This window comes from Saccostrea echinata, unplaced genomic scaffold (assembly GCF_033153115.1).
Source record: "Saccostrea echinata isolate AGI-Se365-2 ecotype Australia unplaced genomic scaffold, CSIRO_AGI_Sech_v1 ptg000030l, whole genome shotgun sequence".
Taxonomy (NCBI): Eukaryota; Metazoa; Mollusca; class Bivalvia; order Ostreida; family Ostreidae; genus Saccostrea; species Saccostrea echinata.
The window spans coordinates 31,215,682-31,234,390 of record NW_026889779.1 but is presented as its reverse complement, the minus strand read 5'-3'; the positions used below and the strand labels follow the sequence as shown (position 1 = coordinate 31,234,390).

The 18,709-nt window shown below is 33.0% G+C and overlaps 1 protein-coding gene across 1 annotated transcript; it reads right to left on the bottom strand.

Annotated features, from left to right (window-relative positions):
- Positions 1 to 1,124: 1,124 nt before the first annotated feature.
- LOC133197707 (rhophilin-1-like) lies at positions 1,125 to 18,213 on the bottom strand. The gene is made up of 15 exons (XM_061333870.1): positions 18,067 to 18,213; positions 14,115 to 14,230; positions 12,683 to 12,811; positions 7,536 to 7,611; positions 7,181 to 7,258; positions 6,770 to 6,894; positions 6,368 to 6,476; positions 6,028 to 6,177; positions 5,619 to 5,714; positions 5,355 to 5,511; positions 4,980 to 5,099; positions 4,664 to 4,784; positions 4,383 to 4,533; positions 4,077 to 4,226; positions 1,125 to 3,796 (listed from the first exon to the last, which is right to left on the bottom strand). Exons 1-15 carry the CDS (start codon positions 18,127 to 18,129, stop codon positions 3,437 to 3,439), a joined length of 2,001 nt encoding a protein of 666 aa, XP_061189854.1. The 5' UTR covers positions 18,130 to 18,213; the 3' UTR covers positions 1,125 to 3,436.
- Positions 18,214 to 18,709: the final 496 nt, after the last annotated feature.

Genomic DNA, 18,709 nt, shown 5'->3' with positions numbered 1-18,709 from the left:
GTAACTTTTTATATAAACCCTGTCGTTCATAAAATGACTACATAACGCTGATTAATGTCGTTCTAGCTATAGACAAGGGAGGTAACTTTTATTATATAACAATTCCGCGAATTCAACAAATCGCGATCGTGTCAGAGGAGAGAAAAACGTGAAAATTAGAACCCGTGAAATTAATCCCCTATACAGTATGTTCAAATCATGACCCCAAGGTAGGGTGGGGCCACAATGGGCAATCAAAGTTTTACATATAGGAAAAATATTTTTATCAAGAACAGCAAAGCCATAATCAGTCAAATTTATACTAAAACATTTACAGTTAGTGTATATTCACATTTGTTCAAATCATCACCCCAGTATCAGAGCTCAGTATTAAGGTGGAGCTACAATGGGTGATCAAAGTTTTACATGGGTATACATAAAAAAAAAAAAAATTCAAAAAAATTTTCTTCCTACGAACAGCAGTCCTAACTAGTCATATTTATATGGAAGTATCCTAAGGTAGTGAAGTTTCACATACCGTACTAAGTTTCAACTTTTTTGGCCCAGCGCTTCTTTAAAAGATGCCACCTTTCACTAATTCTTAATTATCTCCCTTTGAAAGAGGGTGTTGCCCTACATTTGAACAAATTTGAATTCCCCTTATCCAAAGATGCTTTGTGGCAAGTTTGGTTAAAATTGGCCAAATGCTTCTGGAGAAGAAGTGGAAAATGTGAAAAGTTTACTGACTGATGGACAACAGACAAAAATATTAACAGAAAAGCCCACTTGAATTTCAGCACAGGTGAGCTGAAAATGCGACGGACCAAACCAGAATTCAAACCCGAGCCCCCTAAATTACTAGTCAGGTGTGCTACCAAACGAGCTATCTGTCCATCATAGATCAAACCTGTCTGACCGCCACATTAGCCTGGTCTAGGGATATGTAGAGAAGTGCAAAAGGAAAGGAGAAAAATGCAACTGACCAAACCAGGATTCAAACCCAAACCCTCTAAAATACTAGTCAGGTGTTCTATCAACTGAGCTATCTTGCCACAGGCGATCAAACCTGTCTCACCACCACAGTTCTTTCATATCAACTAATTAAAAATGCATTTCCATTTTGTAAACAACAGTTCAACTCATCGAAAAATGATATATAATATTTTATTGCTTGTCAGACAGAATATTTTCCTGTATTTCCTTTCTCTTGTACATTGAGTATTGAAAAAGCTCCCTCGCATTAATAAACAATTATACACACATACATTCAGTACTGAAATGGGTATACAATAGATGTGTAATTACATATGTAAATGTAAAATTTAACATCAACTTGACATAAAAACATACGGACATAAATGTTGATTGCTTTTGCTCTAAATCTTAGTAAATTTATATAAACATTGCTTTCTTTTAAATATAAGAAGCATCACAGAGCAGAGACAGTAACTTTTATCTACTGCAAAATTTGCGAAGAACATTTGATGAACCAAGAATGCAAACTCTATCCTATATTAACTTACACAAGTAACAAATGGCTTGTATAATATATGTACATGTGTATATAAATACTCTAAACATTATATGTATATATATAATATATATATATATGTGGACACTTTAACAATACACAAATAGATGTATGATAGTTATCACAATACAGTCTTAATACTTAAAACCTTATCTATCTACATCACAATATGATTTATATTTTGGCACACTTGACTTGTGTAGAGGTGTTTTCATAAAAAAAATAATCAATCATTGTAAGTGCTTGCAATAATTGTACATTAAGCAATATTTCAAAACACCTCCACCATATAAAATGCAGTGTGATTTGTTGACAATAAATTAGAAAGTCTGAAAATGTATAAAAATGTCTATTTGCAAAAATAAATTGCTTCCTCACTGTAGGTCAAGCTTAAGTAAATCCTAGTATTAGTGATTAAATATGCATTTAAATATACAGTAATGAATGATCTAATTCAATCTCTTTGTGTTTTCTATTCTAGTTTATAGACATTTAAAAGACAACACAAGATAAACATGTCTTTTTTATAAATTTCATTATAAATTGTAAGGACAGTATATAATCAATAAGGCCATGTCAGGATATTTTTATCTGGACTATATTTTTAAGTCAATATTTTTTTTTTATCACAACGTACAGATATGAAAAATTTTGATTATCTTATCCAAAACTGAACTGCATAAAAACAAATGAACAAAGATTACATATGATTGATATGGAACTTTTGACTAACTAGACAGTTATAAAAATATAATACTTAAATATTTCCATTTATATTAATTAAAAAAAAAAAGATTATTATCTATCTATACATTGGCTAATGGATTTCAATATTGTAAATATACTGAGTACACCATTTACAACCTATACGTACAATCAATGCCATATTGATTTTTAGTTTACATTATGCATACACGGTTTGATTAAAGACAATTTTTCTACCGGCTAAGAGAATATACACCATTGCAAGGATTTAGAGATGTATGCATAAAACTGTATGACATTTCAATTACACATGACCTCCTACCCCAGGAATATATGTATATGTATGATTATTATTTCATGACTGTTGCTATTATCTTAATTTTGTGATTTTCTTGTTCATTAAATCAATTCTACAAAATAGAGACTTTCAAAAGCAGCATGTAACAATAATAATGCTACCTGTATGTCATTTGTAAAAATATGACTTGTATAACAACTTTGGGGTACAATATTTCAAAGCCTAAATTCAAAAGCTAGAAAAATACTCATAACTCTGCCAAAAATGATTTAAATCTATCTTCTAGTTAATGAAAAAGAATACTGAAGTAAACTAAACCTACACTGAGGCAAAATGCTTTTGATTCTTCATGAAAGTTTGGCAATTCCATAAGCACTGGTATATAATACATAAAGGCAGCAAAACATGCCACCAAATTGAGCACTCGGAGTGAAGTACAAGGGGGACAGAACTGGACATAGGACTCATATGAGCAAGTATTCACTTTTTGCTGATCAGTAAAATCAGAAAGCTACACACTATATGGATTAATATAGAGCTCTTTGAAACACGACATCTTAAAACTGAATAAAATGACAGATATGACACGTAACCCCTGAATCATACAGGTGCAATATAAAATGCATCTTTTGTATGAATACAAAAAATCTGCCAAAGAAAGTCACAAACATTATTTCTTGTTTGTGAGGGGGTGTGTGTGTGTGGGGGGGGGGGGGGGGTAATTGAACAATATTAAACCTCTCTTTTTTCTTTTTTCCCCACCATCACCTTTACTTATTGTTTACACAAATGTGTTAGCTGCTGTCAGGTCAATGGGCGGAGCCTCTGACAAGGAAATGACATCACAATATTACACTAACCAATCATATCAAACAGAACAGATTATTTCACTAACCAATCATATCAAACAGAACAGATGCTAATCAGTGAAGGAAAGCCTCCCCATCCTCCATTTCTTTGCTCTTTTCTGGTTTATCCTGCTTTTCTTTAGAACCTTTCCTCATGAATATCCAGGGTGCACTAAGTCGACTACGATTTGATTTATTGCTCTGAGTTGATAGGCTCTCCCTCGGGCTCTGCATTCGTAAGGGAGCACGTGGAGTCCCAGGGGATGAGCCTGAGTGACTAGCTTCCTGATCTTGGGGGATGTTGGGGGTGACTAGTCTGAGAACTAAATGGTTGCCACATTGTCTGACAAGATTCACTACTTCGTCGTGTTTCGCCCACTTTGTGTCTGTGTCCCCTACAGCTACTACCAAGTCTCCAACTTTCAGTTTGCCCACCTAATCAAAAAGAACAATTAGCAGAGACTATTTAAACTAAGTAGTTCTTCTACAAGTCTTCAAAATATTTGTAAAATATTAGGTGATAAATTCATTAAAAAATTCAAAGGTAAATCAAACATTTCTTCAACAATTCTTTGAAATACAAAATACATTTGTATGTAAAATATTTAAGTAAAAATAGCCTGAAAAGAGGATGTAAAGAATTTCTAGATAAATATCTGCCAATTAAATATTCAGTAAGATGGCATAATGAAGATAGAATATGATATACTTGTACCTCAGCAACACTGCCTGGTTCAATTTCTGCTACACGGACTGGAGCATCTCCACGGACACTGAATCCAAATCCCTGATCCGGATTACGATCCAGAGTTACTGTTCTTGGTGCAGACCATTCATTTTTGGCATTGAATATTGTTATAGGGCCCTAAATTTAAAAGTAGAGTATCAATAAGTTCACTTATGTTTATAATGTACAGAGGATCTCTCTGTATACAACATAATGTACATAAAGTTAAGTAGTAGAAATGATAATTTTTAAAATCATTAAAATCCAGATTAGTGGATAGAAACTACTGCTAACCAGTCTCTTGAAAATGTCTACCACACTGATATTTCTGAACTCTGGAGAAACTGGGGAGACATTTTGAGATGTTTTGGGGTTTATTTTAGGAAACATCAGAACTTCTGTAAAATCATCCTCCTCTTCCAAAGATGAAAACTTCTCCAAGCACCTGTTTCACATCATAAAACAAGGAAAATGAAAAACCATAGTGAAGATAAACACTCTTTAGTTTTGAAACATCTATTTTAAAAATCAAAATTTTATTCAAGAATTTATCAGAATGAAGTGCCCGAGTTTACCTGTCATGGGCCTTCTTTAAAATGTCCTGAAAGGTATCGATTTTTCTCAGTTGTTTACACAAGTCATGTAATCTGAGAGCCTCTTCATGGCAGTTGAGTGCACCTTTGAGGTGAGCTTTTCCTGTTGTAAAACAATTAACTTCACTTCAGACAAAGCAAATAAAAAAAATACTCTTTTTAAGTCAGCATTTTTATTAAAAAAAACCCAAGAGGGGCTTGAGCTGCAATCAGTGAAAGGACCTGTATCTCTCTTATATGGAATTTAGTTTTTGTCCCTGAACAATATTTTGATACCTCCCTGAGCTGTTTTACTGACCCAGTGTAATTCTCTCCTCCTCAGTTTGAGGCATGCTCAGTCTGTTGTTCTCTGTGTCCACTTCCTTTGTGTTCTGTAGAGCCTCCATGAATTCAGTTAAAGACTGACTATCATTTTCATCTGCAAAATATATTTTGTACCATTGATATAACTTAAAATGCTTCAAAACAGCAACATCTCTAAATATTATTACATCATTATTATTACATATGATTTAATAATTTTTGATATTTCTATAGTATTTTGGTTTTTCTAAGTTCATGGTTTTTATTAAGCTGCGATCTCTACAGATTACAAATACATGTACTTGCACATTTTTTCAAAGGCAAAGTACTTTAAGATATATGTTTCATTAATAGACAGTAATAGACAAACCAGAACAGTCTATGATAGCCATTGCCATGTGAGTATGTGCCATTGCCATGTAATATTGAGATTTCACCATCGCCATGGAGACCCATGAGTACGGAATGTAGTCCTTGACCGGTTCTGCGGTCATCAGTAACTTTGTGTCATCATACATCTGGGACACCTGTAGACAAAGCAGGTGTCAAAATACAGGTACAAGGAATAGCACAGATCAAATCAGTGTCATTGTACAAGCGATTTCTGAATTCTTATTAATATAGATATACTTACCACTACTGCTTCTTGAGCACATCTGACATTTCTTAGGAGTCCATTGGTATTACCACCCAACACCTTACACTCAAACACACACTCCTGGGCCTGACTCTACACATACAGATAACATATACATACAGGTAAATGGTAGAGAGTCAATATAAAATTATATTACAGAGAGATCGTGTATTTAAATACCATTCCTACAATATGTTTTATGCTACATTTGCTTGAACTTTGTAACCCAAAATTTGATGCATGAAAAATATTGCACTGTTTTAATATTCAAGACTAGTAAATCAAAATTAACATACACAAATGAGGACAAGTTAACTCCATGTGATAGTTATGATTTCAATACTAGCTGATTAAAAAGTTGTTATTTAATAAATATTTTTGTGACATCTGACACTGAATTACTAACCATCATTAGCTGTATAAGCATGGTCAGTGTATGGGGCTGCATATCCATACTGGGAGCATTAGTGAAGTGATTGTGTAAATAGCGGAAGGTTCCCGCAGCTTTCTGAAAATTACTGATGGCGTCCTGTACTCCTGCATGAGTTGTCCTATCCTGAAGTAGATTAATTATTAAGGTTTCATCATTTTATGCTAGTTTATAGCAACACTATGATTTTTCTACTTATAATTAAAACACAATATTTCCCTTAAAATATTCTCTTTTCTTATATTCTTGAAATTTAACATAAATAAGCATTTATAAATAAATATAAGCACTACACATACATATCTGTATATTTTACCTGTTTACAGCCTATCTGTGTATATAAAGCACCAATATTGAATAAAACACTGCCTTTTTCGAAGCCCATTGTTTTTTGTGTGTTGGGTACACCTGTTAGAGAGTCATACCTATGCCAAAAAAACCACACAGTTATTCAATTTATACCTTAAAAAACCCCTTAAGATTACAAATCTCTTGACAATACCAGGACTGTAAATCACCAATTTTTCAACACATCTTGTTTTCACAAGATAGTAATTTGTTTGTTTGTTTGTTTTTTTTAAATAAGCAAATAAAAAGGATTTACAAAAATATATTTACATGTTTAATGGAAACAGATTCCCTTTGCTTCTTTTGAAACTTTTTTTTTTCTCTTTTTATTGTAATTTTTTAAATGCCTCTTTGGATCAAAAAGACATACCAGTGGAAGTGAGCACCAAGAACTCGGTCAGGAGGGAAGAATCTCCTCTCAATAAAGTGTAACTGATTAAAGTACTCAATCAACAACTCAACCCCAGACTCATTTCGCTGTGGAGTTCGCATGTCCTGAAAGAGCAATGTCAAACAAAATCAATTGATTATCCTCTCTTAATTTAATAACTACACCATATCCATGTTTTGAGCACAAATATTTAAAATATTTAACAGTGAGATGAAACTATTGTTATATAATTCATGATAAGTCTTCCTTGTGTACATATACTTATAGGAGAGGTAATCTAATCTAATCTGTAACAGATATACATGTACTTATAGTAAGTGGATAAACTGGTATCAAGTGGATACAATACACCTGCTAATTAAACCAAATGTAAGTACTTATCACATCTACCTGTCTGAGGTCACATAACTCCTGGATTTCTTTTTCGTACCGAGTCCCATCTTCACTGTAATGCTCCAAAATAAAGTCCTACAAAGAAAAATTGAACTCTTTATTATTAAAATTCATTTCTTAAGAGTTTTATATGCTAAATTAGTGATTGGGGCATCACTGGGCTAATATAAACATACAAAGTCATGAAATATACAGGCTGCAACTATAAGCCAAAATATTCACTGCAAGCGCAGTCACACACAGTAAAGTTTTTAATGGATAAAATTGACATCAGATGTTTAACATTTTTTGATAAATTTTAATGTAATATGTATACTGATTAATATTTGGTATAACTGAAAATTATAGTGACCTTAATGGGTACAGCTAAGTCACACTCTGTAGTCTCCTTCAGGCCCAAAGGAATCATGGGAACTGTGTGTGTACCACTGAAAAACATAAAACAAGTATATACACTTCATTTGATTTCAAACTTTATAATATTCTGTGATATCTGATGTCTTAATTATTATTACCCAGTGTAACATATCAAATAAAAAGATAAGACAATACATTGCATTTCTAATAATATATTTCTACCTCACTTGAAAATAAATTTTAAACATGACTTGTTTTAAAGTTAAAAAGAGGGGCAATTAATATTTGCAGTTATGAAAGTTACCATTCATTTACATTCATATTTTAACAATTTAAGAAAGTTTGCATACAATCATATTATTTGTTTAGCTGGGAAAAAATTATCACATTTCATAAAAAATCCTTACGACTCATTTCAGAAAATTTTAAAAATGCCGCAAATACTTAGAAACCTCCAGAAAAATAAAATAATGACACCTCCCTCATTCACACCCCCAACAGGTGAATGTAAAATGACTTGTAGTGTACTAACAACAGTCATGCTTCATTGGACAAATTTACACCTTTTTTATGATTAGGGCCGCTTATACTTAATAGAGTAATCATTATACACATAAATGATTCTTTTAATCATGGCTAGACATTGACTTGTTCTGATCAGTTCATGAGTCAAAATATTTAAAAAAGAGCCCTTGGACACTTACATCAATTAAATTAGCTATAATGGTGTGACCACTGGGCTTGATATAGACAGAATTCTAAAGCTTGACCGAGCATTTCTTAGCGTTGGAATAGGATATATATTTCCCTTGAGGTCAAATTGTTTCTTTATGAGAAGTATGTCAAGTGAATCAGTTCAATTCTGATTTAAAAGTTTTCTATAAACGGGAACAAAGTGAAAGCTGACTATAATTAACATATTTACAGCTTTGTTGATGAAAAATTCACTTACTAATTTATACATCTGTCAAGATATTCATTATATTACCTACCATTAAATTTAAAAAATTGCATTTCATTTTAATGGCATTACATCTAACACTTAATAAGATTTTATTGTTCTACAGAAAAGTAAAAAGAACCGGAATGTTTGTTCAAAGAAATCCTACCCACTGGAGGCAAAATATGTATGTATATTCTACATACCAGTCAATTAAATAATTATCTAATTGAAATTCTTTCTATTCTAAAAAGATAATTAAATTGTTATTATATGTACTGGAGGGCAAATAACTTAACTTATAAATATTTAGGCTCATTTGCAACTTCAACATTCAAACTATGCAAATTAACCTGCCTATGAGAAGTCAAATTAATTATTAAAAGAACACAGCTAGCTGACAAAATCAAACTTTAATTTCAATAAAATCTTGGCCATCTGACATACTGGTGTGTCACAGGGAGACTCTATTTATCAAATCTAGACCTGGACAACTATAATTACAGAGATGGTGAAATACTGCACCTTTTTTCTAGAGCTGATACAAAGTAATTTTTCTAGAGTGATAATTCTGACAAATTCATAGTGAGAATAAAATAATGCAACATCATCATAAAAACTCCATATAAGTGACAAATTTTGATAAGGCTTTGACAGTTTGATAAATAGTGACCATCTGTACTACAATAAGTCTGACACGACTCCTCTCTCATGCCCCTACTCCCTGGTGGATGACCTCCAGAACGGACACTTTTTGTACCCATATAAATCATTTGTGTCTACCGTAGTCCAACACCAGCAAATCTCCATCATCATATGATCTACTGCCATACAGTGATCGGATCATTGTTAGAGAGACACACATGGCTCAGTGGGTGAATATGCCAATAAAGGTGTTGGTGGTTCAAAGTATTGACTACATGTAATATTTGTAATACGTGAGCAGTACCCCTTGCTGCATCGTTTTGGTGTTTGATATCTACATGTACTGGCTTCTGGTACTAAGTAGGCCAAAAGTCTGTCCTGTATGCTGCAGTACCGGTATATTATTACTCCAAGAACATCATCATGGCAACAATTAGCATATTCATATGCATTCTACATGTACTAGAATATTATTTATCACTAGCAGTCTACATCTTGATGTATAATTACTTAGATAGCAACTCTCTGCCAAGCTGTAAATCATTATTTATTCTTACTAGTAACATAATTATTTGTGAACTGCAAGTGATATGTACCTGGTACAAGGCCAAAGATATACATGTACTATATACTATGCCCAATTCCTGCAGATTCAACAGAAATGCTTGTTTACTTCATCATGTTAAACCAAGTATGAAAATTTAATATGTAAGACTGTAAATATAATTAACAGGTAGGTGTGAGGTTTCTCTTTTCATAGTATGCCAAAATTGTAGGCAAAATATGCAAGGCATGTGTTAAAATTGTGGAGTAATTAGTTTTCATCTCTAAAGAATGTCTGGATATTAGTACTTCATTTAACTTTATTTCTTTACACATTTCCTTACTATTTCAGTAAATGAACAGTTTTTCTGTGATTGTAGGCATAAGCTGGTATCATTAAAATGCCTTCAATATACAAATTCCATATTCATGTTTGGTTTCTTAAGATGCACGTCTTTCAAAAAAAATCAATAACACTTGCAGATTTCTAAGGTAGACCAGACAAAACATTGCATGTTAAAAGAATTATATAAATCTTAAGGTGTCCAAAGTCAGAAATACTTCATCAATCAAGGGGCTAGACAAATATTCGATTTTCATTGTAGTTTTAAATCTCCTGGATTTTTACAAAATTTATTGCATTTTTGGAGTCGTAAACAATGATTTAGAAAATCTATAAATTCTACTCGATCATTCTTTTATTTCTTTTGAAAAGATTTTGTCATTCAAAGAATATATAGCTTATAAACATATGAATGAGAGAATATAATACCTAACAGAGAAGAAAAATGCTCTGAATAAATACACATAAAATGAAAGTACAACAAAGAATATTCCACTGATTATTTTAGAAATAACTACTGCTGATAATCAGAAAAGTTCACAAACATAACTGAATTAAGTTCCACTCTATTAAAAGGAGTGATGAATTTTGATGAAATGCACCCATACTTCATAACAAGCGGTGATAAATTTAGATAAAACATACAAGAAATGTTTGATTGTGTCAAAGAACAGGGAGATTTTTGTGCTGGTCTTTAGGGACGTGATGGATTTGTCCATGGGTCAGTGGACAGGAAGCCTGACAAGTCATTTATGGTGCTAATGAGATGTTACTGGATGACTTTTTCACACAAACAACAAATTTAACACAGACATAAACAATGTTCTTAACCACAGAACACTCGTATTGTGGTCCTGACTAATATTCTCATAAAGAGCTAGGTGTATACTTATGCAAGTTAACTCATAGCACAAAATATATTTTTGATATTTCTGAAAAAAACATTTGGCAAAGAAAAACTTTTTAAAACATTAATTCATTAATAATACAACCATGCTGGTACACTAATACTAATACTTACTTGTCAAATTAATTAGTACATTGACATAAATACTTACTCATCATATAGTACATGAACACAAATGATTACTTGCCATATGGTACACTAGCACTAAATTTTAATGCTTGTTATATGGTACACATACGCTAAAGCTTACTTGTCATATGGTATGCTAGTACTTATGCTTGTCATATGGTATATCAACACTACTGCTAACTTGGCATTTGGTACTTTAGCACTAATGCTTACTTGTCATGTGGAACACTGACACTAATGCTTACTTGTCATATGGAACACTGACACTGATGCTTACCTGACATGTGGAACACTGACACTAATGCTTACTTGTCATGTGGAACACTGACCCTAATATTTACTTGACATGTGGAACACTGACACTAATGCTTACTTGACATGTGGAACACTGACACTAATGCTTACTTGACATGTAGAACACTGACACTAATGCTTACTTGTCATGTGGAACACTGACACTAATGCTTACTTGACATGTGGAACACTGACACTGATGATAACTTGTCATGTGGAACACTGACACTAATGCTTACTTGACATGTGGAACACTGACACTAATGCTTATACTTGTCATGTGGAACACTGACACTAATGCTTATGTGTCATGTGGAACACTGACACTAATGCTTATGTGTCATGTGGAACACTGACACTAATGCTTACTTGTCATGTGGAACACTGACACTAATGCTTATACTTGTCATGTGGAACACTGACACTAATGCTTACTTGTCATGTGGAACACTGACACTAATGCTTACTTGTCATGTGGAACACTGACACTAATGCTTATACTTGACATGTGGAACACTGACACTAATGCTTACTTGTCATTTGGAACACTGACACTAATGCTTACTTGAATTGTGGATCACTGACACTAATGCTTACTTGACATGTGGAACACTGACACTAATGCTTACTTGACATGTGGATCACTGACACTAATGCTTACTTGACATGTGGAACACTGACACTAATGCTTACTTGTCATGTGGAACACTGACGATAATGCTTACTTGTCATGTGGAACACTGACACTAATGCTTACTTGACATGTGGATCACTGACACTAATGCTTACTTGACATGTGGAACACTGACACTAATGCTTACTTGTCATGTGGAACACTGACACTAATGCTTACTTGTCATGTGGAACACTGACACTAATGCTTACTTGTCATGTGGAACACTGACACTAATGCTTACTTGACATGTGGAACACTGACACTAATGCTTACTTGACATGTGGAACACTGACACTAATGCTTACTTGTCATGTGGAACACTGACACTAATGCTTACTTGTCATGTGGAACACTGACACTAATGCTTACTTGACATGTGGAACACTGACACTGATGCTTACTTGACATATGGAACACTGACACTAATGCTTACTTGACATGTAGAACACTGACACTAATGCTTACTTGTCATGTGGAACACTGACACTAATGCTTAACTATCATGTTGTACCCGAACACTATTGCTTGCTGGTCATAAGGTACTTTAATACTGAATTACTGATGCTTAGTGGTTGTATGGTAAACTAATCTTTTTTGTCATTTGTCTTAGGTACACTTACATCAATGCTTTCTAGTTATGCTGGTTAACAGACACTTATGCTTACTTGTCATGTTGGTACACTAGAACTGAGCTGTTGAGATCAGACAGTTCCTCCTTCAATAACTGGATGTTGGAGTTGAAGAATGACAGCTCTACAGCCACGAGTTCCTTCAGTCTCTTGTTACCAGTGGCCCTGGAATAGTAGTAATTTATTACAGTACACATGTATGTACTCATTCATTTATTGAAAATATGCAAGAAAAAGGTATGTCTTATATGGGCTTTTTAATAAGCTTACGAGTTTTGTTTTTTTTTTCTGAATATTTAAATTAAAAATATATACCGGTATATATATAAATAACAGAAATTTTTGAAAGCCTGGACCTACCTTAAATTAAACATAAAACAAACAGTTTTACAATTACTGTAAATGTGGTAAAATTACAGGGTTGTAAGTTTGACCATTTTCTCCTATTTTAGAGATTTAGCAATGGAAAATTTGATGGTCCATTAGTGTAACAATGCTCTTTAACATTAAAGGATGAAAAAGTTGTTGAGTAGAAAGTTTGGCAATTATTACCGGTAGTCACTTGTCAATTTTTTCAGTTTTCCACATAAGCATTTCCTTGCTAACCTTGCAGAATTACATTTTCTTGAACCGGTATTTCTGAATACAGCTATAATAATCTTTATGTTTTTTAAGCTCTTTTAATTAGTGCATAGACTTACACATTTTGAAATGCTGAGCACGCAATTTATTTAAAATTCATTAATAATGCACTGTCTTAGGACTGTCTGTTTTTTGCATATATTACACATTATACATGTCAAAATAACTCTAGGGCCAGGATTGAATCTGTACTGCACATCAATGGGGATTAACTTAATACTTCTGAACTTAACTAAACTTCTCAGTATTTCAACTAAGACATAAATTTATAATTTTATACAAATATCCTACATAAGTCACACCATATTAAATACTTAATGAATACATGTATGAGGTATTTATTTTAGACCTTAACATTTTAACAACTCCCCTGAGGTGTTGTAAATATTTAACATTTTAAATGATGTCCTTCTTTAGTAAATATCATTTCTCATATGTCCATGATGTCAGATCAAAATTTTAACCCTAATTCCTCAATGCTTGAAATATCTAAAATATTTACATGAGTACTAACAGTGCCCCCTTTCACAAACATTTTTATCATGACTAAACTTTTACAGGGATTCATGCCTTAACACTTTGGAGCAGTCAATACTACTCTAATTGCAAATCACTCAAGAAACTCAAATCTGCAAAGTCTATGTAAAATCACTGAACAGACTTTGATTGGACCTGGGACCTATACTCTTTGTGCTAAATTATTGTTTTAATAAGTACATGTAGATGAAATGAAATTAAAATGATTTTGTGCATAATGTACTAATATATGTATAATTTTAGTACAGTTTGAAAACTTCACTGGGTGTTTATGTAAATGTTCAGTTACCTAAACAAATTTTCAGCTCCATTTCGCATACGAAGTTCTCTGTTTATTTGATCATTCACCTTGGATCTGCGGGACTGAAGTTTGCCTCTGGCTGTAGAAATGAGTGGATCAGAACCCTGTAAAAACAATATACCTCATAATTACACTGACATCAACAAAAACAACATCTTCAAACCAAAGAGAGCAAGGCTCATTGTGTTTCAAAACCTAGAGTAATGGATTAAAGATTTGAAGCGTCTATTTGTTGCGAAGATCCGTCTGTTAAAAGTAACTGTCTTACACCAAACAAACCTTGTTTTTTAATCAAACTAAACCCCCTGAAAAGATTGTTATAATTAACATGTCTTTAAACTGTCAGAAATGGGGTTGGTGCCAACAGTAATAAAATTGTTACTTCAATTTTATCAAGATGATGTTGATGTATTTAGACTCCTTGGCTTCAGAAGAAGAAAAAAAAGCTAGATGTGTATATGTTTATGTTGCCAAATTACAGAGCAAAAAAAATCTCAATAGCAAAGCCAGGCCTCCAAAACAATCAAGGATACGAGTTATTCAAGGGTAGTGTACAGATAGCTCTCCCCTGTGATCTTGCAGCCATAAAACGCCCACACTCTGGTCAGTATGTGGCCAGACAAGGAAATCTATGGTGATTTTATCAAATGATCATTTACATATAGACTGATCATCCACTCAGGTCAACCTTACTTTATAGTTAGCATAGCACATACAGGTAAACTCTGATTGTTAAAATTCTGAGTTTTAGTTTGATCTTTATGAAAGTTTGTTGTGATTGCACCAGAACACATGACTATGCATTTCATTTAAAAGAAAAACATATCAATTATGCAGTCTGTCTGAAAAAGGTTACCATAAAGCTAACTTTATTCACATTACCACATGAATTTCATTGTAATAAAAAAATATCCGGGACTATTCCGACTGTAAGAAAAAATTCAAGAAAATACACATTGCAAATTCTAGCTTAGAATACATACAAGTCTAAACAAAGACTTCCAATCTATTGTCAGCTCCTATCTATAATAAACTATAATATAAACCTGTCATTTAAAAGGTGAATGAAAACCTGACCTTCAGTGCTACTTGTAAGTTTAAAATTGTGTCATATTCCTTCCAGGAATTAGGTCAGTTCTTTTAATTTCAGGTATTTAAGTCCTTGTAGTGATTCTTAGGTATGATCTGTCTGAGAGATAGCTGGCTTTTTTTTTACTCTATAAACAAATAAGTCATACAAGAGGGAAACTGAAATGGGGAAATTCAACTATGGGGAACATACCCCCTGGTATTCCTTGATATATAAATAAAAAGGCCTGAAAAGTCTGTGTGGTGGTGAGTGAGAGGGGGTTCCCTCAAATAGCACCTTTTCAGTCTTGTTTTACATCCATGACGAACAAAATTAGAAGGAAAAAAAGGCTCAGATGAACTAAATGCATAGCAAATTAAAAAATTCAAAATTCTCTGCTGTTGGTCATACTTTGTAGAGCTCAACAGACCAGGAAGTTGACGTAGCTCCAAAAGTACAGAAAAATAGATATAATTCAGAATGATTTATAGGCTTTCCAAGTATTTCAATTACATCATACATGTATTCTACACCTGGTGGTCTTAGGGAATCAAATGGACTATCTTGAATAATAGCTGTCACTCAATTTTATTCTGTGAAAGCTTTCATCAACAGTTACAAAGATTTAATGAATGTCTCTAAAAATGTATTAAAGTCAATTAAGCCTTTTACCTACAGAAATTCATCTGAGTTATATCAGCCTGGGATGTATTCAATTGTAGAACTACTGGCCTTCAGTTTATTTTATGTAAATTAAAAACACATCCAAATCTAAGCTTGTAGTTTTGAAAAGGAAAAGAGACAACACATTTTTACTTAATACAGAAACTGAATTTTCAGTATTCAACATAAAATAGAAAAGCAACAAAACTCTACCTTTCCGTTCATGTCTGCAGTCCACAGATTACAAAACAAGTGAAAAAATTCCCCAGATATTCAGGTATCTAGCTAAGTTTGACAGAATTCCATGTCACCCTGCTTGTATCCCTGTAAATCAGTCCCCGTGAATTCTTTGAAGATTACGCTGATACAGATAATATAACAATAGCTGCTGTTTAGCCTACTTTACTTTTTAAACTCAGCCCCCTTCAAAACAGAAAGGTGATCTGCTGCTAACATCATGAATTCAATGGCGTTCATATCCTTTCTTGTTACATTAAATCTGATATTCCTATGAACATGATGAATGTAATAAATTTCTTTTAACAGACTTCTTTTGTGAGTGTACAACTGTGTAATTACACTAAATCATTTAAAATACCTGTTAACAGAGCTATTGAAAAGAAAAAAAAAGTTTTTTTCTTTAAAACGCACCATGTGAAAGGTCAAATCAGCATAGAAACAGACCGTAGAGTTCATGAATTTTTTCACAATTTATAAAAGCTCTGGTCTCCATAGCTGACATACCAATGCATGGGACTCTCTTCTGAGTAACTGGACAATTATTACGTATCCCTTAATTCCTCATTCAAAATGTTATCTTCATGATAAGACATGCTGATATTTCCTTTCTAGACACAGATATCTGGAATTTTTCCCATCACCTTCTCTTGCTGATGTATTTTTAAAGTAATTGAAAGGGACATCCCCTCAACAAAGTTCTCCTTGACGAATGCAGGGTATATTCTGCAAGGTTGATGGCTTTATAAAAACTATTTCTGATACAAAAATCTTTTTCCTCTACTTCTTTTTATCCCCCAAGATGATGACAAATTTAATACAATTAACTTATGGGTGCAATGTGACTTCACCCCTCACTGAAGAACCAAGAGTCCTATTGGTTACAAGTTGATGTTTGCATTTGAGATGAGTTGGTTTGAGTTTGAATTAACCTGGCTGACAGACAGTCAGATAGAGAGCTGACTTGATGCCACGACACATGTAAACCTGGTTTACAGCCACATCTTTAATTTCACTTTAATATTTCATTACTTTGGATTTCAGTCCATCTCAAACAAGTGGCTCGAATGCGATAGTTTTTTAAATTACCAACTTCAGAATTATAATGCTGATTGTTAATGCAGGAATCTGGTTTTTGAGGGGTAAACTAAAGTCATGTCCATCTATTTTAAACTAATATCACTCTGTTGGGATAGGGGTCATTTTTCAATGGGGGTCAATTTCTTATAGGTTGTACACGTAGAAAACTGGCCCCCTAGGTTTCGGAAATGAAGTGTTTATGTGAACATGGCATTAACATGATTAACTGTCTACCACAATTCCGAAATCAGAACATTACACTCAGGTCTAATCTTTAAAATACAGAATTATAAACATGGTAAATGTAACTTTTCATTAGATCTAGACATTGTCAATTAATGTCAAGAGAGAACAAATCAAGATGTCATTTTTATACTTTGTACGGCCTACTTAAAATTTAAAGTAATGTAGTTAGAGAGTGAGGAAGGAGAAACAGAACGGTTTTCCACCATCAGCACGATCAATTCATAAAGGTTTCTCTGTGTAAGCTTATAATAATTTCATGGTATATGGGAAACATTTTCAACATTTGAAAATACTGGTTGAAGCTCTAATTCAATTAATATACACCATATTACTATGAAAATCTTATTCATCATATTTATATATATGTAAGGGAAAGTCAACTAATGTATTAGTTATACTGACTAAGACATATTCTGGCATTTTCAGTCTCAAAAATCATGTCATATGAATGCAGAATATGGAAGAACATGTACTGTCATAGGTCATACAGAAGAATATGATTATTTAACGCATGCTTCGAAAGCTTCGGTTATTAGTTTCTTTCATACATAGACTTTCAGATTACAAATTGATCAGAAGTACATCAAAGACCAAAGTTTCACTACTTTGATTAATCCAGTCTCTTTTTCAAACGTAACAGATTACCTTTCTTCTGGCTTTCAAGGCTTCGCTGGCCGGAGTAAATCCGTTTGTATGTGTAACACTCATTCTCTAGAAATGTCATCTAGATCAGAAGTTTAAGTTTTCTCTCTATGTACACCTCTCCTGAACATTCTCATGAATACTTTTCGGATGACCTCTGACCGCAAGGCACAAAATGTGACGTCACTTGTTGGGGAGCAGATATTATTTCGTTAACTTCTTTGAAATCATCATTTCTATCACAAATGATTATTTTTGCCACATATTTCTGAATTATTTAATATATTCATGGCGGAATTAAGTGGACTTTAATTGGAAGTGTATGGAAAATGAAGCTTTTTAAAGAATTAGTTTGTCAGCTTAAAAAAAATCTTTACCATTTATTTAATTATTTTTTTTTTACGTTTGCTTGAAAATTACGGAATAAAAATATATTGAAAGAATAACATTAATTTGAAAGTACATACCTTTGATAAAAAAAAAATACTCAAACTTGAGCAAGATACCTGGGCGATTAATTTCGATTTGCACGAAAAGTATATGTACAGGTTGTTTTTTACGCTTTATTCCTCGGAACTTTTCTAGACTTTTCCTATACCTCTCTTATTGGAGAAGGAACACCCATCTTCAGTATATTTATGTTATT